Source organism: Xenopus tropicalis, chromosome 4 (assembly GCF_000004195.4).
Source record: "Xenopus tropicalis strain Nigerian chromosome 4, UCB_Xtro_10.0, whole genome shotgun sequence".
Lineage (NCBI taxonomy): Eukaryota > Metazoa > Chordata > Amphibia > Anura > Pipidae > Xenopus > Xenopus tropicalis.
In genome coordinates this window covers 99,716,797-99,744,544 of record NC_030680.2, presented here as the reverse complement: position 1 = coordinate 99,744,544, position 27,748 = coordinate 99,716,797, and the positions used below count along the sequence as shown (strand labels likewise).

The 27,748-nt window shown below is 37.3% G+C and overlaps 1 protein-coding gene across 6 annotated transcripts in view; it reads right to left on the bottom strand.

Annotated features, from left to right (window-relative positions):
- Nucleotides 1–27,748, bottom strand: part of ralgps2 (Ral GEF with PH domain and SH3 binding motif 2) — a 126,384-nt gene that overhangs the window by 61,209 nt on the left and 37,427 nt on the right. For all 6 annotated transcript variants that reach the window (XM_031900975.1, XM_031900978.1, XM_004914036.4 and 3 more), the window contains exons 2-8: nucleotides 21,116–21,256; nucleotides 19,031–19,138; nucleotides 18,708–18,758; nucleotides 15,107–15,190; nucleotides 10,245–10,334; nucleotides 8,588–8,680; nucleotides 2,388–2,514 (exon numbers count right to left, since the gene is read on the bottom strand). In XM_031900975.1, the coding sequence (XP_031756835.1) occupies nucleotides 2,388–2,514; nucleotides 8,588–8,680; nucleotides 10,245–10,334; nucleotides 15,107–15,190; nucleotides 18,708–18,758; nucleotides 19,031–19,138; nucleotides 21,116–21,169 (607 nt within the window). In that variant the 5' untranslated portion in view covers nucleotides 21,170–21,256. The remainder of the gene's footprint in view (nucleotides 1–2,387; nucleotides 2,515–8,587; nucleotides 8,681–10,244; nucleotides 10,335–15,106; nucleotides 15,191–18,707; nucleotides 18,759–19,030; nucleotides 19,139–21,115; nucleotides 21,257–27,748) is intronic.

Genomic DNA, 27,748 nt, shown 5'->3' with positions numbered 1-27,748 from the left:
TGTGCTGTTAGAAACTAATTAATAAAATCCTTACTCAATGTCTGGGCAGGCACCAAAGACTATTAAAAGATCCCATGTGAGCAGCTCTTCTATAAAGAAAGATGTCAGGTATTGGTCAGAGGAAAAATAAAAAAAGAGTGGAGGAAAAACAAGCCAATTTTCAGCTGGCTTTTCTGTGTGTAGAAATGTCCAAATAGATGTCATTGACTAAAAGCCAACACTGCAGTCAGGAAAGCAAACTTTCAGTGCACTACACTATTCATTTCAGCTATTAATATTCACAGGAATACCAAAACAGAGGAACAGCAGAATAGCTTGTGGTGATTAAGAGATTAATATTTCCCCCAAACATAGCGGAGGTCAAAAGCATCGCCTTGGCATCTGTCTTTTAACTGTGCTGGAGCGCTGATGAATAAAGAGCTGCAGGAAAACTATTATGAAATGGATAATGGGCTTGCTAATACTTGCATAAGAAGCACTTTTCACAAACTGAAGTACTAGCATACGGCTAGAAAAATGATATCTGCTGTTAAAGACAGAACGCTTGAGAGAGTGCAGATATGGAAACAGTGTATAGCTGTAGAGATTTTACAAAATAAAGAGTTTACCTTCTGTCATTCGTTCTTCTATCATTAAAAGATTACAGAAAAAAAGAAAACATACCATGTCCTTAATTAGATTCTGATTTGCCTGACTATGTTGATCTCCCCCCATTTGTTGCTTTACATATAATACAGGTATGGGACCTGTTATCCAGAATGCTCGGGACCTGGGGTTTTCCGGATAAGGGGTCTTTCCGTAATTCGGATCTCCATACCCTGAGTCTACTAAAAAATTATTTAAAACAGTAATTTAACCCGGTAATATTGTTTTGGCTGCAATAAGGATTCATTATATCTTAGTTGGGATCAAGTACAAGGTACTGTTTTATTATTTCAGAGAAAAAGGAAATACAGGTCCAGAATGCTCGGGACCAAGGCTATTCCGGATAAGGGGTCTTTCCGTAATTTGTATCTCCATACCTTAAGTCTACTAAAAAAACAATAAAACATTGATTAAACTTAATAGGATGGTTTTGCATCCAAAAAGGATTAATTATATCTTAGTTAGGATCAATTACAAGGTACTGTTTTATTACTACAGAGAAAAAGCAAATCAGTTTTAAAATTCTGAACCATTTGATTAAAATGGAGTCTATGGGAGACTGGCTTTCCGTAATTCAGAGCTTTCTGGATAATGGGTTTCCAGATAACAGGTCCTATATCTGTAATAATTACTACAGACCAAAAGCCTTAAAACATGAAAAGGACGAGATTGAAGAATAATTTTTCAGAGAATGCATTTATGTTGGTTAGGAAAGGTAATCCTAATTAGTACAAGTATGGGACCCGTTATAAAGAATGCTTGGGACCTGAGGTTTTCAAGATAAAAGGCCTACAATAAGGATTATTTATATCAAAGTTGGGATCAAATACAAGGAATTCTTACAGACAAAAGGTAAGTCGTTTTTACAAATTTCAATTACTTGATTAAAATTAACTCTATGGGAGATGGCCTTCACATAAATGGCTTTAGCTAATCTATTAAGAAGAGCAACTTCTGTTAATAATAGAGGGATATAAAAAAATGTAGTGAAATAAATTAAAGACAAGTTTTAACCGTCTTTTCCTTGGGGGGTGTCAAAAGAAGCAGATGCTTTTTAAACTGACATTGCACATATTTTGTGCATGACATGGGAGTGGTGCAGGGCACAATTAATTGTGGATTTGTATGACGACCATTTGACAATCAATCCCAAGTGAATTAAGCCACTAAAACACTGAAGCTTTAGGAAATAAATTACTCTGTAATACAGAATGTTACATAGTTTTTAAGTTAAGTTAGGTTGAAAAAAGATCAAAATCCAAAAGGCCCCATTAGTATACTGGTGGAATCTAACTCAAAGCATTCTCAAATAAATAATAGATGTGGAAAAAATCTCAATACTAGGGCCAAATTAGGATACATGAATGGGCTTCAGCTAAGAGAATAACATTTTCTTTCCACTTATTTTTTCATAGGCGCCAAAAAGTCAAGACTATATAACCAATAAAAGCACTGTCCAGATTTTTCCATTTACTAAGCCAGTTATTTGACATACTAAAGGTTCACAAATGTATTACAGTAAGAAATCATGTAATGCAAATTGGTCTATAGAACCTTTAAGCTGGGAACAACCATAAAATACTTAGAAGGCTGTATCTGGCACACCCACTTCATGAAACAGAAAGATACAACATGCTACTAAAAAGTTCTATTTTATCTACTTTATTAAGGAAATGAGATAAATATAGCTCAACTTAGTAAAATTAGATAATATGTTTGCTAAATATGAATATGCAACTTACCTAAGTATGGAATGCAAGGTGTCATTTTCAAACTGTTGATGTAGTCTCTAAGTCGTTTGTAATTATCTTCTTTACTAACTACATACTCTAGTTTCTCAAATGTGGCTTTGTCTTTACGACTCAAAAGCTGTAAATATACATAAAAATAAACATTAAAAAAAAAATCACAAAATGGGACAAAAGAATCATAATAAAAATCAGTGGTTTTCAAAATAAGCTATTTTCTGGAACTATCCCTGCAAATTTTTAGAATGAATAGCACAAATTAGTGTAATATGGCAAGAATTCAACTCTCTTTGCCCAACTCACCTGGCTTGTATCAGGTAAATCCCACAGTTAAATTGCATTTCTTATAAAGTTAGTAAGACTTATTTTTCTTTTCCCAATGTCTGCCTAATGATAACATTAAAATGGACAATATATATATTTTTCTCCTTTTTGCTTAATTTCTCCAAGGATCACTGGGGAATAGTTAGTCACCAGGCTCCCTGGTTTTGCAATAACCTCTATAGGAATAGTTCTCAAACTTGGGGGTTGGCCCTAACAGGGGGGCTTGAAGCAGAAGTAGGGACTCTAAGTCTGAATGCCAGCTAAGGTGAAAATTGTATTCACTGAAGGAATAACATGTACTTCTCAATGCTAACATAGTGCAGAATGCAGTTATCTGGAGAACAACACTGGATATAAAAAATAATCTACACACCCCTGCAAAAACCAAAATAAATCCTGTCAGAGCTTATTCCATCTTTATTGCAAAAGTCTACTACCCTCTACTTGGTCAAATCACCTTTTGATTTTATTACAGCACTCAATATTTTTCGGTAAGAGTCAGTTTGTAATATCTGGACTGCAATTTTTGCCTACTCCTTGCAAAAACTTTCCAGATCAGTCAAATTGCAAGGGCATCTACTGCGCAGAGCTCTGTTTAGGTCACCTTACAGATTCTCAATCAGATTAGGGTCCTGCGTGACAAGCCTCACTTTCGTGGTGACAAACCTCACTTTCGTGTGCATCATTCCTATCCAATATCTATTATATTATATAGTTTCTATTTATTTCTTATTAAAGCTTTACTACACTATTTTGGTGCACTTTGTTTTCAGTGGGTAACCATATAGTATACACAGAAAGTCCCTGATGAAAGATTGATGTTTAGCCTGGCTATATACCTGGTGAGTAGGTAATTCAGCCAGAGTCTGATATTTAGATCCGCTACATCTACACTGGATTGCATGAAAAAGATTTGAGCACTCACATTTTTAAGAGAATGAAGCAATAATATTGGCACATTTGCACCTGTGGTTTTTCTGCGCTTCCCTGCAGAATTGTTTGCTTTACTTGGAGGATCTGGCAGATTGAATCCATTTGGGGAGCTGCAATCCTTCTTATAAAGAATATGAATTTGTCACGTGTAGGGAACAACCAGAACTTTCCAAGAAATGCTCCAACTCTTTTAAACTTACTTTAGACCTCTTGGTGGCCTTTTTGACCAGTTTTCTCATTGTCTTCCCATCAATCTTGGAGGGACATCCTGATCTTGGTACAGTCACTGCTGAGCCATAATTTCTCCACTCGATGACTGTCTTCACTGTGCTTCATGGAATATTTCATGATTTGGATACTTTTTTGTATTCCTGTCCTGATTGATACCAGATGAGATCCCTTTTAAGTTTTAAAAGTTTTGTTGACCATGGCTTTTGGAGTATGAAGCCAAGACGAATAATCCTACACGAACACGCCAACTTTATCTGAGCTCAATCAGAACCACTTTAATTAATGTCAGGTGTATACTAAATACTATTTGAGCTGAAAATGAATGTGGTTGGTTGATTCTGAAAGCAGCCACTTACTTGATAATTTAAGGGTGTGCACAGTGATGCAAACATGTTTTTGTAAAATGTTTCTGATTTGTTTCAAACTTTGTATAGATGGAATTGTATAGGTGGAATAAATTCTGAAAAAGTTTTTTTTTTTTTTTTTTAAATTAAACAAAACCCATAAATTTTTCAGGCGTGTGTAGACTTTTTATATCCAGTGTATGTAAACAGTAGCCAGAAGAAGTGATCAAGAAAAGAAAAAGCAACACAGACAAGTCGTGATTTTTCATGCAATATAATAGAGATATGCTAAGGAGTCAGCATCATGAAATTGTGCTTTTATATGTGGACTTTATAAGCTCTTTAATTTTTCCTAATATATAGATTCTGATGTTCTGATATCCAAACTATTCAAAAAAAAAAAAAACTGGCACTTAAAAATATGCAGCATCCCTCTAGCCCACTCTTATCCATCAACCTGCTTACATCCATAATTTCTGACTTTTTCTTTTTAATTTTTCACCCCATTCCTGCACAGTATCCCTTCTGGCTGCTGGTACAAATATCATGGAAGCAGTATGATAATCAGGGGGACACTTTTCAAGTCACTTATTAAATGACAACTAATCCCCCAGTCAAGAAAATCCTAAAATCTCAGATAGAAATAGATTCTACACCTATATTAAAAGGGATTCGGCCAATAAGTCATTGAATTATTTCAAATCTTATTCTGGAATCAACAAAAGTATTTTTTTTAGCTGTAATATTGGTGTATAGGCAGCCATCAGACAGTATTGTGCCTGATTCTGAGCTTTCAGAAGAAGCCAGCACTACGTAATAAAACTGATTATAGACTATTTTTTTTCCTAATCAATGTACAGTCATTACGACCTATTTCGCATAATAGCAAAATATGTTTCTCCTTTTTGGGTGCTCTTATATCTACCACTAGGTGGAGCATGTGAGCATGTTTAGCAATGCAAACGACATCTGACTTCATTTTGATCTGTACAAAAAAATCTTCTCCAGCCTTCAGGAAATCTGTTTTTTGGAAGTGGTAAAGGTGCCCATACACCTTCAGATCCGCTCGCTTGGCGATGTCGCCAGGCTAATTCTGGGGCCAAACGATTGAATTATAACGACGGGTATAGGCAAAGTCGGTCCGGGGACCCTGATCCGACTAGATTTTTTAAACTGCCCGATAGATATCTGGCCGATTTCAGGCCAGATATTGGTCAGGCAGGCCCGTCCGTAGTGCCCATACACAGAACGATTAGCTGCTGAATCGGTCTAAGGGACCAATATCGGCAGCTAGAATCTGCCCGTGTATGGGGACCTTAAGGGTGGTCTAGGGTGTTTAAATTGAAGCTAATAGCACATGGGACAGTTTTTTTCCACATGGGGGGGGGGGGGTTGCTTGTTTAATCACTTGCTAAAATTCAGGAGAGTACCAGCAGTGGTATTAGCTTATGGACCACGGAGGCACTATCAGTTCAGGCAGCTAAATCCTTGAGCAGAGGTGTCTGAGAGCTGCTATCTTGTTACCTGCCCATTATTCTGCTGATTGGCTTCTGGGGGGAAAAGGAGGGGGCAATATCACTCCAACTTGCAGAGCAGCACTAGAGAGTGACGTAAGTTTATCAGAGCACATCACATGTCAGTGGGCACCTGCGAAAGTTGGGAAATGGATAGCCCCATGTCAAATTTTAATATGAAATATAAAAAAAATCTGTTCGCTCTTTTAAAAAACTGATTTGAGTGCAGGATTCTGCTGGAGGAGCAGTATTAACTGATGTGTTTTGAAAAAAACATGTTTTCCCGCAACAGTATTATTTAAGATTCACACACACAAATTATTTTAAATAGATTAGTGCAATATTTACTCTTTCTATCTCTAGATTAACTTGTATGTCTAATGCTAGACATACACAGGGTTATATTGTTGGTTGACTCAGCTATTCCTGACAGTGTCTGCAACTTATTGGATCTGCAACTTACATGGATCTAAAACTTCGGCTGTAATGCGGGCTAGAAAATGTTGGCCTGGAATAAGTAAATACAGTGCTCTCTAATGGTTCAGAAAAGGATTCTAATATGATCTGATCTCCCCACGAGTCAAATAATTGGATTAGCCCAATTTGGTTTCAAAAACTAGGTGAGCAACCTGGCAAATGTTCACTCATTTGGCGACCACATCAAACAAGTGGATCTCAGCATACATGGACAGCTTCAAAATCACATACATATTTAAACTGTTCACGAAAATCCTTTTAGGGCACCCGCACAAAGCAGCAAATTTTGGTTGCGTGTCATCAGTTTAAATATAATGTGAAGTACAGTATCCTTTAAATAGCTTTTTATCATTTCTTAAGCAATATTGATATTACTCTATCACCCACCATAGGTGAAAAGATACACTTGTTTGGAGACTTCATCAAAGTACAACCACCTTAAGTTGGATCTGCACCGAGATATACTTTTTTTGGGTTATCTGAGGGGTTAGCAAGGTTTGCTGGTGACTTGGCTTCAAATTTTTTATTAGACCTGGCCTGAGAACTCTTGAAAGGTGATGAAAGACTTGGGTAGTGTTCCAAGATTCTTTAAAGTCCCTGGTGAGAAGAGTCATTAGTAGGCATGTCCACACTTCTGGTTTGCCAAAGCGTGTTGAAAATAAAACAAAAAAACAAAAAAAAAAACACCCTGGTTGGAAAAAGACAGACAGATACTGCAGACAGAATAGGAAGTATGCCTTATTTAGGTATCAGAGATTAAGCAGTGGGGGCTGTTTGCTGTTGTCCAGCCTGGGGAGGGGGCCGTAACAGTAAGCCCCACTGTCCAGCCCAGAAAAGGGGTGCGATTACATTAATTAAGAATTTAAATTCTGTTATAAGAAATCTTGAAGCAATTCAGCCTGTAGTATGGTTAACTCTTAGGACTCTTAAGGTCCCCAAACACCATAAGATCCACTCGCTTGGCGAATCTTCTCCCGATATCCCCCCACCTACGGGTGGGCGAGAGAATCCAGGGTAAAATGATCGAATTATAATGACGGGCATAGGTAAAGTCGGTCCGGGGACCACACCACGAGCCGATGCGGTCCCCAATCTGACTATATTTTCTAACCTGCCCGATCAAGATCTGGCCGATTTCAGGCCAGATATCGGTTGGGCAGGCCTGTTGGAAATGCCCATACATGGGCCGATTAGCTGCCGAATTGGTCCAAGGAAGAGTCCGGATTTAATATAGAAAGACGGAGCGGAATAAGTCTAATTATTGTCCTGCCTCTAGAGGTGAGTGACATAAAACCTCAGACATCTGCACTGACAGGGAGGTCTATGTGAAACTGCCTTTATCCAAAATGTGATTAACTAAGACTAAATGCTTTTCCCATCCTTATTTCCCTAATTCTGTGGTTGTGTACATGTACACTGAATATTGTATTCAAAATTATGCTGCTTCTTTTTTTAAAAATGGTTGGCTGTTTCAGCATGACTATTGGATGATGCTATTAGGAAAAAATAGTACTGCAATAAAGGCATCGCCTTTCACTTCTTAAATTTCTGTTCTGCAAAGCAAACTCTTGACAGTGTCTTCCAACAGTCTCCTAACACAGCTAGCAAAAAACCACCAGAGGATCCTCTGTTAGCTCATTAAGTATCAGAGCTGAGGAAAAAAGCTCAGTTTATAGTAAGAATTTCATCTGTCAGATATGATGAAAAACGATAAAGGAAAACAAAAGTACAAGGCATAAAAAAATCATTACATTTTCAGTATTACAGTGTTTAAATTACCACATGAGATTTTTGTTTTTTGAGCTTGGCAGTCTGTTTGCATAGCGCTGCCATACATTACAACTCTATGCCAGCTGTATTACCTTCCTTCCCCCCACTACTCCATGCACTGACTCATTACTGAGGTAACTGTATTACTGTAATCCTGCACAGAGCAGATTCAGGAAAGGCAGCCAGCATTAAGATACTAGAAGTAACAGACAAGTGGCCATTAGCACCTTAACCTGCACAAAATATTAGCATGGATAAGATGTCATGAAAAAAATGTGTTTATCAGTAGGAGAACAGCTTAAAGAGCTGCTGTAGTATTGTACATGTCAGAAGTAAAAGTAAATAGAGTTAAACATGCCCCATCCCCCATTCTTACTTTTAGAAAAATCCTTATGAATTATTCCCTTGAATTCCATAAACTCACCTATTTGAAGAGAGGCTGCCAAGACAAATGTAAGAAAATCTGTTGGCTCTAGAGCACTGAGAGTTGAATTTTTAAACCATTTGATTTATAAGAGGACCAAGACTGGAAACAATAAGCCATCAAAAGATTTCTTTTCATTACATCAGAGCTTATTTACAGAAACAGAAGAATACTTACTGCCCATGTCTTGGTCAGCCTAAAGATTGGAGCACTCTGAAGCCCAGACACCACAGACATTAAGGAATGGAGGTTGTTTAGTTCATACAGCTTCTACAAATATAAAACAGAGAGTATATATGTATATATATATGTATATATGTATATATATATATATATATGTATATATGTATATATATATATATATATATATATATATATATATATATATATGTATATATATATATATTACTGTATTCAAATAAGAATATATGTATTTTAACATGTACAATACTGATACAGGCACAGACATTTTGGAATAATTATAGAAAACTCGGAGACAGTGTTGACAAGACGCTAAACAATAATTCAGTATACTGCCCAGCCATCCTGATCTGGGATATGCTACATGACTGTCTTTTGCAAATCATGTTAAACTTTCTTTTTTTAAATAAATACTCAAATTCTAACATGTTTTTGTGATTAACTACAAATACAGACAAAACTTACATGTATCTCCCCTCCCCCCCCCCCCCCCCCCCAAATATCACATTTATTAATTAGAATTTTTAATTAAAAAAAAAAAAGATAAGGTTTTGATTTTTTGAGTTAAAGTGATACTGACACGAAAAAACAACTTTTTAAAATATGAATCTACATAAAAAGTTGCCTACTGGTCATGTTGATCATTTTTTGCTGATAGGTTTGCTTTTGTAAGTAATTGTTACTTGAAATCCCAAAACCTGACTGTTTTGCCAGCCTGACTGTCCCTTCTCAGCCTGTCAGTTATGGCTTCTAATGCTAACGGACTCCTGCTGGACAAATATGGCAGCCTCCTCATAGAGGATCGTGGGGGATGAGATAGGGAATGTAAAAGCTTGGACAAATACTTTTATGGCAAAATTATAAATAGCATGCAAAGACAATGTTATGACAGATGTAAAAAAGGTTTCATTTCTGGTGTCAGTATCTCTTTAAGGGTGGTTAAAATTTAAATACCTTTTAGTATGTTATAGAATGGGCAATTCTAAGCAACTCTTCAATCAGTCTTCATTGTTTATTTTTGACAGTTTTTGAATTGACTGCTTTGTCTGACTCTACTTTTAAATGGGGTCAATGACACCAGCAGCCAAAACACTATTGCTCTGAGAGGCTACAATGTTATTGCTACTTTTTATTACTTATTTTTCTAATTAGGTTCTCTCCTGTAAATATATCACTTTCATTCAAACCACTCAATGGTTGCCAAGGTAATTTGAACCCTAGCAACCAGATTACTGCTGTAATGCCAAAGAAAAAGTAAAATTATGAAAAAAAAAAAACACAAATAAAAAATTAAGACCAAGTGAAAATTATCTTAGAATAAACTCTCTATATCATACTACTTATAAGAATACATTTTAGGACAGGACCAAATCACTGTCCATTTGGAAGTAACATTCTAGCATTAAACATTAGGTAATACATTAAACCAGTTGTGTATCGGGTATATTAAAGTGCCTGCAACACATTAATTCACACACCTGGAAGTATTTAATAGTATCCTGAAGTGCTGCCAAATGATGTGTTATCAGCAAATATTTACATGTGGGTGTTCCTAGTTTAGGTAAGCAGTGCCTTCATCTTATATTTACATTAATGACAAAGAATAATAAAGAAAGAAAGAATTTGCTGTCACCTTGGCAGTTTTAATGTAATGACTCAAAACCTCAGCTCGAATTTTTAGTGTTTGTGCATGAAGTATCTCTCGAACTACCCAAAAACTCACCTGCAATGAAAACAAAATAGGAATAAGAACAAGCATTTCAAATAAAGCACACTGTTACATCATTATAGCATGTCATTTTGTTGTTTATTTATTAATTTTTGTAATATAGCAAAGGGAAGAGATGAACAGATGCCCTTATAGGTTGGCTCGCTGGTGCTCTATTCACTTCTAGTAAGAAGTCTGGAATGTCACAGAGTTTCCATCTAAACTTCATTAAGTACTGGGGAGGACCTAACTTTTCTGTCAGTAACACTCAAAAGCCTTTCTATGCTAAGTTGAAGCCCCTATACCATGTAGATCTTAGGTAAGGTACTACACTGGTATACATATGTATTGAAGAATAAATGTTTCAGATCCTCCACCCTGGCACACGTGCACTTTTAAGCATTTGTAGCTCCATGGGGTAAAAAAACTAATACTTTTGTTCACCCTCCTATCCCATGGATCAAGTCACGGAAGCTTATTGCTTGAAAATGTACAATGCTAAATATTTTGAGCCAAAAAGATCCTGTCCCTTGGCAGCACTTGGTGCTTTCTGGCAATCCCCATTAAACTAAGGGGGTGATTTCTATCATTTTGGTCCCCCCACTTACTGAGCTACAAAACCTACCCTATATCTACTGAGCATAATGTTCACCAAAATCAGCATGCTGCCCTATTTCATTCAGGTTACGGACCATTTCACCACAGGCACAGATTCCCCTATCACACAGTATGCTGCACACTACTTTATGCAGTAAAAAGCTTTCCAGTGTGGAAACTTGGTCATTTGACTTCAAAAAGTCTGGAATTTTGTTGCCAGAAAGTAAGGTTCTGATCCCTTCTTTCCCTTCTTCATAAACATTCCCATATATGTTCCAATGCATTATATAACCGCAAGATGTATTTTTTTAAAGTATCTAGGAAAGTTAAAAAAAAAAAGTGAAATGCAATAAAACCTGTTATTCTTGGAAGCAGAGACTTGAAACAGGAATTATAATTTCCTGAAAAGTGAAAGACTGGCTTTACTTAGGTACATAGCACGCCTGGCTTTCTGCTCTGATCATTCGTGCACATGGTGAGAATCAAATTCCTTAAAACGCTCATTTGTTTTTTCCCCACCTTACAGTCTACAGTTTCCCCAAACAACAAAGGGCTACTACTGATATGACATAAAAGATGCATTTAAATGAAACTGCATCAGCCTTTCGAGAATAATTAGTAGAGAATAATCAGGCTTCCGAACCAAAATTTGTTAATGAGCCCCACACAACACAGAAACCCCTAATATACCTATCACTGTAATCTGTTCCTTCATAAAGTATGAATAAATACCATTTTTATATGCTGAAATTCAGCTGCAAAACTCTTTCTGCATCATTTGAAAAAGTAGCGGGTGAGTATGAACTAAAACATAGATAAAATTAAAAAATAACAACTTACAGACAGCATTCAGGAACTACATAACACACAATACATTGGACTGTGATGTTCCTTATTGACATCATGCTTGCATGGAATTGTGGGATTTGGAGGATGCAGGCTGAGGACAGTCGACTACTGTTAAATTTTTTAAGTCAGCCAGATCAGCGGGAGAACAGGGGTTAGGGCTAAGGTAAATGTTCCAAAGCATATTATTACAATAAAAATCATTAAAAGGCTGCATATTCTTTAATTTATGTATATTGCAAAGTTGCTTGAAATTGTTATTTTTTTTTCCCCAAAAAGCTCAAGTTGTTTTTGGGTGGCATTCCCCTTTAATTAGAAAAATATCTACTGCTTGTGCTACAAGATGCCTGTGCTGAACTAAAACCAATGTTATGCAACCATGTTGAACAAAAACAAATCCTGGAGACTTGGCTCCACTAAAAGTTCAGCTTAATTTCTGAGCAAAAGATAATAAAAAAAAAAAAGAAATTGCCCACTACAGCTACTGGTTATTTTTATTGGCCCCTCTACTAAAACAGAACTCTAAGCAAAGAACCTTGTGGCATTGGTTTCACTTTCATATGACAATGTGGCCAGGCCACCAAATCTTTTAGTCACTCTGGGCTGATAGAAAGCCCATTCTATATTATGAGGAATAGAAATGTACTCAAAGTGCCCGTAGACCAATGTGACTAACATATTTGGAATGAAAGGAACTATACAGTTAAGGGTTCAAAATGCTGGAGGTTTTGTTTTGTTTTATCATTTAAAGTCAAACAACAGAGCTAATTACTTGCTTCCTCTTAATGTAATGTGCATTTATTAATGATATACAATTGCATCTCAGCTTTCAACTAAAAGATTCTATTAAAAGATTCCCAGCAATGAAGGGTAGATCTTGCATTCTGTTAAGATGGCTGTATTGTAAGCAATGTAGAAATTCTCTGCACATTTACATTAATCCATTTCGGAACACCAGCAAACAGCAGTTACAGTCCCTGGAACAGAGCAGTGAACTAATTCCTCTACCCTTAGTTTTCCAGCTTGGCATTTTATCAACATGAACACACTTTAAATTACTCTCTTGCAGCTTTAACAATTCAATACCTTCACAGTGACACTGTATTGTATAAATAAGCCTTCTCCCTACACTTACCTAAAGATATTTAAACCCTAAAATACAATCTCTCTATAAAAACCATGTTTACTGATTTACTATTCACTTTTACAAAGAATGTAACAAAAGTAAATAGGAAATCAGGTGCAACTGTTGTCTTTACTGCCATGGTTATTATTGTGTACAGTTTTTAGGAAAACACAGAGCTTAAGAGTTCACCATCATAAAATTAGAGGCCCAGAAGCGTTTATTATCAGAAAAAATGAGGAAAACAAATGCTTGCTATCCATAGCAGAAGGGATTTTCCATATACAAAGTTGTACAACTGCGCTTTGGATGGTTTCCATTTAGCATGAGTAGCTGCAGAAAAATTCATTTCAGCTGACTTTTTTATTTACAGAAATGCCAAGTATGTGTAGATTTGACTTGTGTTTCGTGGCATGATTAGTGGGTGTCATATATTGCTATATATTTCTCTATGTGGCCTGTGTCTGCATGAGCCTTGCCAGACCACAATCCAAAATAGACACTCAGTTTGTGTTTGGGTAAGCCCAAACCCACCAGTATTTGACTATAAACAACATTTTCAGACTTTTTCTGGAGGTTTTTTGTCTCCTTTGTTTAATTTACCACTTTTCTTAAATGGTGCAATCTTAAACAGTATTTAGCTTGCTACTTCTAAGTATCAGTGTCCAGTAAGGATGTCAGTTTACAGTAAAGTGATATAATAGTAGTACATTTTTGTGCATATACAAGATCACTTAGAGGCCTATTCCTAATTTTCGAGGTTGCAATAAAACGTGCATTACTTCTTTCCTCAACTTCCATATCAAACAAGGACAGTGCAGAGTAGGGACAGAAAGGAGTGTCGGCAAACTCCACTGACCCCCAAAGATCAGACTATTGATTAAATAGCACATTAATTAATAACTCCTTGTATGAACTGCTTGTTAAACATCAACTGTTTATATTGCACACACAAGGGGCATGGCCAAAATGTAAGTGCTGCGCTTTTATATTTATTGAGGGCCCCATATAAATAACTTGTATGCGGCCCCAAATTTTCTAATGGTGGCCTTTATGCCTGAATTCCTATGCTGGTGGTAAAACTAAAATTTGAAACAAGACAAAGACAGCCAAAACTTGCATCTGCTTTGACAACTTAAAGGGGTGTTTCACCTTTAAGTTAACTCTTAGCCCTAATTCCTAGCAACTTTGCAATTGGTTTTAATTTTAATTAATTGGTTTGATTTATTTTTTTTATAGTTTTTGAATTATTTGTCTTTCTCTTCTGCCTCTTTCAAGCTTTCAAATGGGGGTTACAGCGCAGCAGTAAAGTGTGACAGAAGTTTATCAGACCACAATTCACATTGTTGTGGCATCCTGGGGAATGAAGAATGGAATGGCTATCTCCATGTGAAATTTCAAAATGAAACAGAAAAAAAATCTGTTTGTGTTTTTGAAAAATGGATTTCAATGCAGGATTCTGCTGAACAAGTTCCAAAAAACCAATGTGTTTTTGAATAAAACGTTTTTTCTGATGCCAGTATTCCTTTAAACATAGATTTTGATTAAAGAATTTTAAAGGACAAGTAAACCCCCCCACACACAAAAATGTAATTAGTGAACAGCCTCTTTGAAATCTTTCAGTACCTGCCACACTGGTTGTCCAGAGGTTAATAGTAAGGCTGCAACATCCCCTTAATCACTTAGATTTGCTTCTCCTCCTGTAACTCACTTGGCCCCCTCCCTCAGGAATTTGCTTTAGCTGTTGGCTCATGGGCATGCTCAGTTGTTCTAAGCTCAGATTACTAAACAGGCCCTCCAGTCTAGCAGCCAGTGAAGAGATGGCATTGCTGGTTCCCACAGAAACTCTAGCGGTCTGCTTCAAATTTTTTTCTCCTAACCTCCTCTCCTGAGCTTAGCTCAAACAAAGCAGAACTTTTATCAGAGACAGTTGTGCCTGTGTGAGCCTGTATTCCTGATGAAATGTATGCTGAATAAGGGTCTGTGTGTGTGTATGCTGTTTGCAGATTTAAATATATGCAATTATGTATCAGAGGGAAAATGGCCACCAGGTGAAAGCTGCTATTTGCTTTAGGAAAATGTGATGGTGCTGGCAAGCGGAGGGGATATATGCAGTACAAATGATGCCATTTGGGTGGGGGAGGCTTGCTCAACTGATATACATTGTAGGTAAATTTAGGCTTTACATGTCCTTTAAGGAAAACAAGAAAATAATACTCACTTGGTTAAAGCGTCTTGTGAAAGCCACTGCATTGGGTGCAGAACTGTATTTTTCCTTCTTATTCCAGCCACAGCTTGATAATTCCTGGGAAAAATATATGTTTTTAGATTGCTGAGCATAATGGGCAAAAACTTGTAGTTAAAGCCATGCAACATAAACCCATAAACCTTATGTTAGAAACAATGAATCTGTGTCATCTTGTGGCCATGTATTCTTTGTAGTTTACTCTGGTCACAGTGTTACCCACACTGCCATCCCAACTGTTCTTATTAATATGCACCTAAATGCCTTTATTTTAGCCATAACAATGTCAGAAACACTGCCTCCGAGATAATCCCCTTTAATAAGAATACTGCAATGAATCCATTCAAACAAATACCAAAGTGTATAGATCATTTAAAAGTGAAGTGATTCTGTGAAGCATTTGATAGTTGGAATTTAGGAGATGTCTAATGAAGTGTTGGAGACAGTGTAACAGACAGGCCACATGTCTGGAAAAGGTTAGAATGCTACAAGGTGAACTAAAACAGCCCTCACTTGCAAAAAAATACTGTATTTAATTTAATAATAAACAAAAGTCAATGAAAAACAGTCATGAGCTCCAATGTATATACATATCAAGCAGGTTTTTGGGGGAAACATACTAGGTCACAATACAGATACATCAGGCTTTCTTCTTTAAACATGACAGTGCTGACACTGTACATTTCCCAGATCAGTGTGTGTCACTACAGCTTCTGTTGATGGTCAATCAGAATGTACAGTGCAGCTGCAATAAGCCCTTTTACTGTATATCTGTGCCACAGAGTTCTGTGTGGTAATGCAAGGTTACCTTTAGTCTGGCCATTGTACTGGCACAGTGCACTGTAAAGCAAGAGTTGCACTGCAAAATAAGAGTGAGTAATTCTAGTGTAAAGTCATATTCAAAGATTTAGGCACCCTGTCTTAAACTCTAATTAATTACTAAAACAAAAAAGTAATACACCTTCTGCATGGGTGAATTTTAAACATCTCTGAGAATTGTAACTATTACTAATTTGCTGAACTGCATTAAAAAAATGTGCAATATTAGAGCACCCTTTCAGTTTATCCACTAGTTTTTTTTGTTTTTGTTTTGTAATGTCGCAATTTGTTAGATCTTAATCTATTTCAGATGAACTCAGTTTTTCATCCTATTTCTCTGACCCTTGCAAACTCTCTGGGTGTTGTACTATACTGAACAACCATGGTCTCCTCTAACCTTGATCTGAAAATAAAGATAATTGACTCATAAAATGCAGGGGAGGGATATATAAATGTCTTAACACAAACTCTGTTTGTAATTTCTGCTGTCAAAAACAGAAGTTAGAAGGAAGCTAAAATCAAGTCTGGAAGACCATGAAAAGTTTTGGATAGAAATTGCAATTAGATTAGGCAGGAATGCAAAGCAAAACCCACATATTACTGCGAAATACCAGCAGGGAGCTTTAGCAGGTATGGTCATAGTGCTGCACAGGTCCACTGTGCAGTGGCCTGAAACAAGCAGGAATCGCTAGTTGGATGAGCTGAAAAAGGCTGTCCACTTTGAGGTTTGATGTTGGTTTGTATGGCCTATCACAACACTTACTAACTACTATTATTGTGTGCTGTGGACATGTTCGTTGTCATTCACTACATCGCCGGTCCAGAGCCAATTTGCTGGTATGAGAGAGAATGGGTTGGGCTTGAGTTGGCAAATGGGTTGAGTTGAGAAACAACAGAGTAAGTTAAAGGAGAAGGAAAGGTATAAACTAAGTAAGATTTATCAGAAAGGTCTATGTAAATACAGCCATAAGCACTCACAGAAACGCTGCACTGACTTCTCTGTCAAAAGATTTGTTGTCTTTTTGTTTTCCTGTGCCAGAGACACACAGCTCTCTCCTCTACTGTTCTCCCTCCCTCAAGAATGCTAAAAACTCACGCCCCCCCTTAGGAATGTGGATCTGAGCCAATAAGCAGGAAGCTTCCTCATAGTCTTACAAACTGCACATGTACACCGGTGTTGGTCTTGGTGAAGGACTGAGGAATTATTTGAACTTTCTTTACAGAGTTCAGCGTTTTTTTTTTTTTCCTATGAAGCTTCTGATCATCTGAAGAAATATGGGGAGACTTAAGGGCACTATTGAGAGAACTGAAGGTATGCCTGCAGCTTGGGATTAACTCTTTATTAGCCTTACATTCTCCTTTAAAGAAATGGACATCTTAAGTATAAAGTAAAATCCTGAAAGTTAATGTTCCAGAGTGAATAAATGGAATCAAAAGATTAATTTTATTTCATGTATTTATATAGTGCTGACACATTCCCACAGCGCTTTACATTGTTTACCTCAACCACAACCCCAGTGGAGCTTACAGTCTAAAGACCCTAACACATTAACACACTACTGTCAGTTTTATCTGGAGCCAATTATCCTCCAGTGTGGAAGGAAACTGACGTACTTTATTGAAACCCACACAGACACGAGGGAAGAACATACAAACTCCTTGCATATAGTGCCCAGCCAGAATAGAACTCAGGACTCTAGCTCTGCAATGCAGAAGTGGTACCCACTGAGCCACGGTGCTGCCTATACAATAAGGCAATGATCCAAAGCATACCTCAAAATAAAAAAACAAACTATTTCACTAAAAAAAACATTAAAGGTCTTAAAACATCTTTCACAATTTTCCAGACTAGAATATAACTGGAATTCTGTGGGTAGGTCTTTGTGTCAAAGCTTCAATATTACTGAAAATCTGTGACAGATCTCAAACACATAGCGCAATCGAGATGACTTTCTGAACTAGAAAAATACATGAAGTAAGAATAAGAAAACTGCCTACAAGAAATGTTTAGATGCTGTGATTTCTACTACATTTGGTGTTGCTAAGTATTAACTATCAAGCTGCCCAATGCTTTGTACAGGGCATATTTCATGTGTTATTTTCAGTCAATTGAAATTAGCACTCACATTTGCGTAAATATGTTTAAGTTTGCTCAGGGACTTCAGTAACTGGGGTACAGGTAGGACTTCTCCAACAAATAATGGGGGCCCAGACTGCTGAGAAAAGGGCCAGGTTTGTTGTGAAAAGAGCAGTGTTTGGCAGATCTGGGGATGAAGCAAATCTGGCAGGAAAGTAGGACAAAATATTTACCTCTAAGTGTAAATATATACACATATATATATATATATATATATACATATACATATACACATATACATATACACACACATACCTAGTTTCCATGAAATTAATAACTATACAGAAGTAGGCTTTAGAAGATCAGAAGTAGAGAAAGCAATACTAATACCAATAGGTCAGCATCATATTCATAGGAGGCCTGTAGTATTAACATTTTATTTTCTGAATCCCTCCAACCTGTCCCAGCATTATAAAAATTTAGCAGGGCCTAACAAAAAAAGCCTGTTTTAAAAAGCGACTATGGGCTTGGGACAGTGCTATGCATCTACAGGCTATACTACATGCAGAAAAACAAAAAAGTGTCTGTTTAGAATGGATAATGACGATTTATAAGACAGTTTTGTGTCAACACACTTTAATGCATTAAACATTAAAATATATAACTAAAAGAACTACTAACCTCTGGTTGAATTGCTTTAAAAACAGGGACATCCATTAGTGTTATCTGACCCTTCAAAAAGAAGCAAGGGGTTAATATTTAGTGAAATCATTTGAACCTGTTAACTAATCACACCCAGAATTCTGGAATACAACACAAATAGTTTCAATTTCATCACTACTTTTTTTTTTTTTTTTTTTTGGTAATAGATTTTTTAAATAAAACAGCCCACCACTTGAAATATTAGGGAAGTCACACTGCCAATAATAACTTATATTCTTATTGGGTGTTTAATGCTCAATATGAGAATACAGTGTCCCTTCTGAGGGCTGGTGATCACTTACAGCATATTCCTCTGGTGTAACCATGAGAACATCAAACACAACAGCGTCAAAGCTTTTTTTCAGTTCTGACGAGCCCTTGTCACTTAATGACTCTGAACTGCTGCTCTTCTGTCAAGGAGAAAAAACACTAATGTAAATCCAAAACCATTTTCACTTATTTGCTGTTTATAAGCAAACCTGACCGTGAAAAATGTTTGCATATATAAGTGGAGACATTTTTTCAATATGGGTGTGCTACCTACATAAACCATATGTGAACAAGCTTATGAAAGTTTCTAGAGGCACCTGAACAGTTCCAAAGCTAGGTTGGCCGTATGATGCAGCTCAGACTGATATCAGCCTGCCACAAGGGCAATAACTACCTTAATACTGACTAATACAGCCTGGCACTAGAATTTTTCAGATTGTTTGCAGATAGCAGGCCCATCTTGCAAAGAATTGTTGATGAAACATTGATGTGATGGAAAAAATTAAACAGAATCTGACAGCGTAGATCTCTTAAGTTGAAGAAAGCAATAAGGAAATATAAAAATATTCAAGGGAAAATTTCCTTTAGTAACATCTTTTGGGACATTTTTATGCTTTCTCCTTGTTTGCATAGGTTTTTCTCCCGATATGCCAGTTCCCTCCCAATACTCAAAAAATAAATAGGCAAAAAATAAGTGGTTGTTCGCCTTCAATATCCAAATCTTATAAAACCACCTCAGTGTGTTAGAAAATATATATTTTACATAAAAAAGGTAAACAGGCTACTGTAAAAGCTACATTTTATACCTGATCGGCAGGAGTGCTGCTGCCATGAGGTGAGTTGAGTTGAGTTACCAGGGGTAGCAAAAAGCTGCTCCTGGTAACTTAAAGGGCCGAAATTCCAATTTTTAAATCAGAATTATAAGTATAAGGATTGTACTTAAAAAAGTTGTTTTTTGGACTGATTTATTGAAAAAATTCCACCAAAACCCTACTAGTCCTGCCCATCTGTTCCACTTCCCGCTGACCGAATTGTCAGGCTGTGCAGGGGAGCCAGTGGCACTCAGTACATGGCACTGTAGGATAGAAACCAATCAGCAGCTAGGGAACTGAAGCCTGTCTTTGCTTTGAGTGCAAGGCTGTGATTGGTTATTCCCCTCCTGCTGTGCTTCTGGCAGGGACTGTTAGGAGAGGCCCACCCTTCATTTGAAACACGGACAGAGACATAATTGACTATAAAATTGCTTTTTTTTCCCATTTATTCAATATGTCTCCTTAAAATTAACGAGAATGCCAATAGGTTGGATGTTTAATGACTGCATGGCCAGTTAAGCTGCCTGACACTGCCCTATTAAATATAGCTTGCAAAATGTGTATTAAGAGTGAAATACACTATAAATTTAAAGACCTCAACTGAATTATCATTGTGCAGTCCACTGCATATATACTATCCCAAGAAATAGATGCCTGCGTTTTTGGGCCATGTGCTTCTAACACAAACTATTTCCCATAAAAGTTAAAGGAGAAAGAAACGTAAAAACCAAGTAAGCTTTATCAGAAAGGTCTATGTAAATACAGCCATAAGCCCTCACAGAAACGCTGCACTGAGTTCTCTGTCAAAAGATCTGTTGTCTCTTTGCTTTCCTCTGCCAGAGACACACAGCTCTCTCTCCTGCTCCCCCCTCCCTCAAGAATACTAAGAACTCACTCCCCCCCTTAGGAATGTGGATCTAAGCCAATCAAGCAGGAAGCTTCCTCGTAGTCTTACAAACTGAGCATGTACACGGGTCTTGGTGCAGGAGTGAGGCATTATGGGAAATTTCTTTACACAGCTCAGCATTTTTTCTTCCGGTTTGGCTTCTGATCATCTGAACAGGTGAAATATGGGGAGACTTAAGGGCACTATTGAGACAACTGAAGGTATGCCTGCAGCTTGAGATTAACCTAGACACAGTCCTAAAAGGAGTGCCTCATTCATCACATTAAAGAAAAAAAATCTACATGCAACATTAGTGATAATTAGGCTGAATAGTCTAAAATGGATTTCAAACTACATATCTAGTGCTGCTAAAAACAAATCACAATGATATAGGTGACCTGTCAGCACATTTCTCTTACCTCTGAAGCAGTAGCTGGTAGAGTATTGGTGGACTGGCCATTCAAGAGGTCCATTCTTCTGCACCATTAGTGCTCTCCTCCTCCTCTGTGTGTATGGCAAGGTGCTGACAATTTCATCTCCACGGAAACAGAAGCATCATTCTATATCAAAAAGACACAATGGTATTAAATTGTTTATAGTTGTAATAATACAGGGTGATGGACGACACTCACTATTTCCACAACTAGTGCTGGGTGCTCCCCGTAAAATATTTATATATAAAGTTGAAAGCACTCACAGCGAAAAATAGATTAAAAAAATCAAAACATTATTTATTGTTCCCATATCTACACATTTCGATCCACCAGGGAACACATAGATAGACATAGAGTGTGGAACAATAAATAAGTGTTCCATTATATTACTATATATTATATATATATAATATACCAATATTCCCCATGGAGTTTTGTAATATATCAGATTAAAGGGTACTGATTTATTAATTTTAAATATGAGTGTGAAGTGGATTGTCTATTATAAATATATATATTGGCACATTCCAATATTACTCGCTCTAAATATGGGAGAGATGGGAATTTTTTGTTAATGTTTTCACACTGGCTACCTCTTAAACCCCTGATGAGTGTGGCTTTAGAGATGTTATATATACAGTATTCAGCAACACATTTGTTTTACTACAGTAATTAGTGTACCGATTGGATAATCTTGGTATTTATTCAAGTATCTCACTTCCTGTTACTATCCTGACAATGGTCCTGTGGTGATCGAAGCGTATTAATTTGGGTATGGAATAAAAAACTATATTTTATTGACCTGGTGTCGTGAGTGCTTTCTGCGGACATATATATTAAATACACTTTAAGAAGCGAGGCTGATTTAAGCACAGAAATATTTGTATGAGCTATGAATCAGAGACAACTGTACACAATAATGCAGGACAACAGCCCCACCTGGTGGCAGCAGACAGAAGTTCTGGTACTAGCTCTTTTTAATTACAGGTATGTATGTATGTATGTATGTATGTATGTATGAGCTAGAACAGTGCTTCCCAACAAGCGGCTCCCCCTTGTGTGGCCCCCATATGTCTGGCTGGTGTGACTGTGTAAGCTTCAAATGGTATCAGTATTGTCTTCTTCCCTACTCTGCCTGCCCTGCCTGTGTGCGCCATACTTTGCCTCTTTGCCTGCCCTGTGCTCCCTGCGGGAGGTGAACCTGGTGGGGGTCTGTTCTGAGAGTTTACCAGCATTTGTAAATAGTTTTTTGAGGGACACTGAAGGGTTCAATTATGTGCGGGGGGTGGCTGTGCTATCCACTTCTTTCACATATGAGTGCAATCCCTGTTGTGAACACCAACCATTTGTTTTTTTGGTGTGCTACCACCATTAATGTGGGTATGGTCTTAAAAGCTCTTGTGATAACATGGGTGTGGTTTAAAAAAAAAAAAAAAAAAAAAAGGTCCAAACTGGCTTTTATAAACAGCAGTAATTCTGAACTTTCTGGATAACGGGTTTTCAAATAACGGGTCCCATATATATATATATATATATATATATATATATATATATATATATATATATATATATATATATATATATATATATATATATATATATATATATATATATATATATATTGTTCAAAGAATCGGCACTCACCAAACAAAAACGCCAATGACCGGGTGCTAACCATAAAATTGTATAAAGTCTCGTAGAAAGCACTCCAAGGGGATATAAAAGTCAAAAAGTTTATTTAGACACAAATGTCTACGCGTTTCAATCCATACCGGATCGTCATCAGGACCTGATGACGATCCGGTATGGATCGAAACGCGTAGACATTTGTGTCTAAATAAACTTTTTGACTTTTATATCCCCTTGGAGTGCTTTCTACGAGACTTATATATATATATATATATCTTGATAAAGGTCCCGGGTGAGGACCGAAACGTCGATCTAAATAAAATAAGTATCTTTTTTGATTACATTTTCCTTGTGTGCATCAGCATTTTTTACATATTTACATTGTTTATCTGATTTGCACCCAGGTTGTAATCCCTATAAGTGTGTGCCTCAGTCTCCACACGACAGCACCACACTCCGAAAGTTGCTGCAATGTAGCTGCCCCTGTGCACGGAATACCAAATAGATACCAAATCAAACACAACCAGCACCAAGGGTCTTGTGGTTCAAACAAATATTAGTGTATTATAATTGCATGTACAACCGACGTTTCGGTCCCTTTTGGGACCTTGACAAGGTTTGCTTCCAACCACACCTCCTAGGCAAGTAGCACATATGGAGCCTTATCATAGCACAACAGGTTTGAAATATCCATATACTCACAGGAGAGTGGTGTAATGGAAGGCACACACAAAAGGGGCACTAGTCTTCTTACTATTGCTTATTTATTTACAATGTGCACAGTTGTATGCAGTGACATGGCAAAATTTCCCTATTGGAGTTTTTGATCCCCAAATTTTGGTTGAACATTTTTAACTAACAAAAACAACTTAGCTGTTACATTTGTTGCATGTGATGTTACCAGCCAATTAATGCTAACGTCCCACAGAGCAAGTAAGTCGCTTGTGATAGATCTCTGCTACTGTGGGCAACTAACCACTCCGAAATGCCTTTCCACTGACAACAATAGGAGTCGCCGGTGGAAAGGCCTACGGCCTTTCAGCTTTCTGAAGTCGTGCAAAGTTTTCTCCAGCAGGCAACTTTGTGCGAGTTCGGAAAGCCAATGAAATGTGGAGGCCTTTCCTCCAGGGACTCCTATTGTTGCCGGCGGAAAGGCATTTTGGAGCAGTTAGTTGCCCATGGTAGCAGAGATCTATTGCGGGTCACTAACTCGCTCAGTGGCACATAAGCCTAAAAGTGAGGTGTGTGAATGTGATAGGAATCTTAGATTGCAAGCTCCCCTGGGGCAGAGATTGAAAAGAATGGTTTTAAATCTCTGTAAAGTGGTGCTAATACATAAATAACAGATTAAAAAAATCTTCTAATAATAATGGGAAATTTAATTTAAAAAGTGCTCAGTTTTGTTGGTTTAGTAACACTCATGGGATTTGTTTGGAGGGGTTGAACTTAATGGACTTTGGTGTTATTTCAATCCAAATTAACTATGTAACACTTGATACCCATTGTTTTAAGTTGCAGTCTATTGTGTGCCCCAAAATGATGGAGAAAAGTAGCACGGTGTCATTGTCCTAAATTGTGTCATATCAATAAATTCTGAAAAGACTGGGATAACCCTGAAAGCAGTCACTGAATGAAAAACAAGGTAGTACACCACAGGAAGAAAGGATCTAACAAAGGCATAAATATTTACTAAGTGAAGAAGTAGAGAAGGGTTCTTTTTAAATTGTTCCACAGTATTTGGCGCAAACCTGTTTGAGTGTTCTCGGCTGCATTGATCCTTGTGGCATCAACCTAATGCCACAGAATAAAGTCCACTTCTCTCCATCTGCCCACAAGCTACGTGCAGCTACACGGCCCAAAGATCAGCCCAAAAACGCAGGCTGGCACTGTGCCTGTGAGTGGAGCTACACACAGGAGCAAAGAGGAGCAGGTACTGACATAAAGAAGTAACTGTGCGCTCTGTGTGCCCTCAGCCATAAAGCAGTTAAAGGAAAATTTCTCATAGCCTGTACTATGTTTTGAATGATTCCTTTTGTTCTGACCAAGCTCTCAATTAAAGGATTATCACTCCGCCCTTAAACCAGTACAAACTGGTCAAATTTTGAATGAACTTTAAAATTCATGTGCTGATCTCCCCAAAATGATTTTCACTTCTGCCAAATGCATTTTGCCCATAAAGATGTGTGGTTGAACTTGTACGGATATCCAGGATATGACATAAGGGCTGATCAGACATACCAAAAAGGCCTGCCTGTGTAAAGGCTGAACCATATAAAGCCTCAAGCAGATGTACTCTGCCCTACGGGTTATATAACTAAGGCCAGAAGCCTGTTAGATGGGCCACATTTTTTTTATTTATTCCTACACAACATTTATACAATGTTCCATATCTTCTTATGGAAAGGAAGTTGCAGTGCCAGCAAATTCAAAAAATGCATTACTTAAAATGATAATGTAATTTCCACTTGAAGGGGCAGTTCACCTTTAAGTTAACTTTAAATGTTCTAGAACATTGGTCTTCATTTTTAATCATTTTATTCTTTTATAGTTAATTATTTGCCTTCTGCCTCTTTCCAGCTTCCAAACGGGGGTCACTGACCAGCAGCTCTGTGAGGCTACAGTTTTATTGTTATTGTTACTTTTTATAACTTATCTTTCTGTTTAGCCCCTCTACCATTCATATATCAGTCACTCTCTAAACCCACTCCCTGGTTACTAAGGTAAATTAAACCCTAGCAACCAAATAACTGCTGAAATTCCAAACTTGAATGCTGCCAAACAAAAAGTAAAATAAATACAAAACTACCAGTAATAATAAATACTAAAGACCAAATGCAAATTGTCTCAGAATAGCACTCTCCATACCATACTAAAAGTTAACTCAAAGATCATTTAACTTTTTGCTTCCACCACACAGAACTTATCCCTAAATGAAATGGATTGAGGTTATATATATCATTCTCAAATGGATACCGTCATCACTATTTATGGGACCTGTTATCCAGAATGCTTGGGACCATGAGTTTTATTTTTACAAGAATTATTTCCAAATTTGGATCCCTATACCTTAAATCTACTAAAAAAAACATTAATGGTTAATTAAAGCCGATATGACTGTACCAAGTCATTTTTAAAAATTCAAATTATTTGCTCATAATGGAGTCTATCTATGGGAGATGGCCTTCCTGTAATTCAGAACTTTATTGATAACGGATTTCCAAATAACAGATACCATACCTGTATAACTCACTTTAAATTCAGGTGGCAGGCATATTGCTTAAATTCACATTTGAGCCAAAACGCATATGTTACGGCAAACATAGCAATGTAAAATATGAAAAACTGTAAATAGATAAACAAATAAGCCTGTGGTAGACTGAATCGTATTTCCCACGAACTGGGGTGGCACTTTATTTTTTTTTTTTTAAAAAGGCAATTACAGAAAATGACAGACTTACAGTAAAAGTACAGCAACCAGACGTAGAACCAGACTGAGCAATAGGCACGAAGGTAAAAGCAGAAGAAGAGCAGCTCACAGTAATCCAACATACAGAAAAGACTTTGCTGCCTCCGACAAATAAGACAGGATATAGGGAGACTTGTTATTAAACCCCCTGATGTGAGTCTTTCCTGTGACTGCAAATAACGATGAATGATTCTGTACTTAAAGCAATACTAACACAGTACTAGTTTTTACCAAAACCTGGTAGTATCATATTGAAAACCTTACCAGCAGAATTTCCCCCAATTACAAAAATGTTGTACATTATGTTTTGTGCTTCTGTACCAGCCCAAGGCAACCACAGCCCTTTAGCGGGGAAGATCTGGGCCTCCAAAGATGCCCCAGTAGCTCTCCATTCTCTTTTCTGCTGATTCCCTGCACATGCTCTGTGCTGCTGTCACTTACTGATTAGGGACCCACTCACAATATAAAGCATAAATAGAGTATAAATGTCACAATATAAGGCTGATTAGTAATCAATGCAGATAATTATGGCATGGCAGCTCTAAATCCATTTCAACTAGCATGAGAATTTAATAATCATCCCTGTAGTAGCAATTTATATGACAGATCATTATTTTCTGCTTTATAATTTGCAACAACCCCCTAAGATTTGCTTATCAACAGCTGCCCAGAGTATAATAGTGTGTTACTGATGGTGCTAACAGAATCCAAGGCCTAGGTTTAGACCTAGGTTCAAGGCCAGGCCTAGGGTCAGGCCTAGGGTCAGGCCATAAAATATGGCATCTCTACCCTTATTCATTTTAGGGTTTAACAGGACAGCACACCTTTTCCAGTACATATTAACCATTATGCCACTCCAGATTTCCCTCATAGCTTAGTGCAGTGGTTTGAGTTAAGAGTATCAGGAATCTATCCAGAATCACAGCAAGTTCATACCTCCCAAATGTCCCGATTTTCACGGGACAGTCCCTCTTTTTACTGAAAAGCCCCTCATTTCCCTTTGTTCTCCTGCACTGAACTGATACAAACTTAACTAAAGGTAGCTTTTGGCAGAGAGCCCAAAAAGTTAACAAGCATCAGTTGCACATAGAAACATTGTTTCTCACATTCAATACAAAAGTAGCTTTTGGCAGAGAGCCCAGAAATCTTAACGAGTGTCACCTGCATTTAGAAACATTGTTTCTCACATTTAATTAAATAAGTGGGCTTTTGGCAGAGAGCCCAGAAAGTTAAAAAGCCCCCCCCCCTTGCACTATTGACTAATAAGCTAAACAGGTCTCTTGGGGGAACGGAGACTTGCAAAACTGTAATAACACATAAAACTGGACCCCAAAACCCCCAGATATGTGTTCAAACTTTAAATAACCTGCCAAATTTAGTCAAATGGGAGTGGTATTTAGGGGGTGTGGTTGCAAAATGGGCGTGGAAAAAAAAAATCACTCGCAACATTTATTTTTTTCCCCTCTTTCCATTTTCAAAATGTTGGGAGGTATGCAAGTGTAACAAAATAAAGTACTACACAA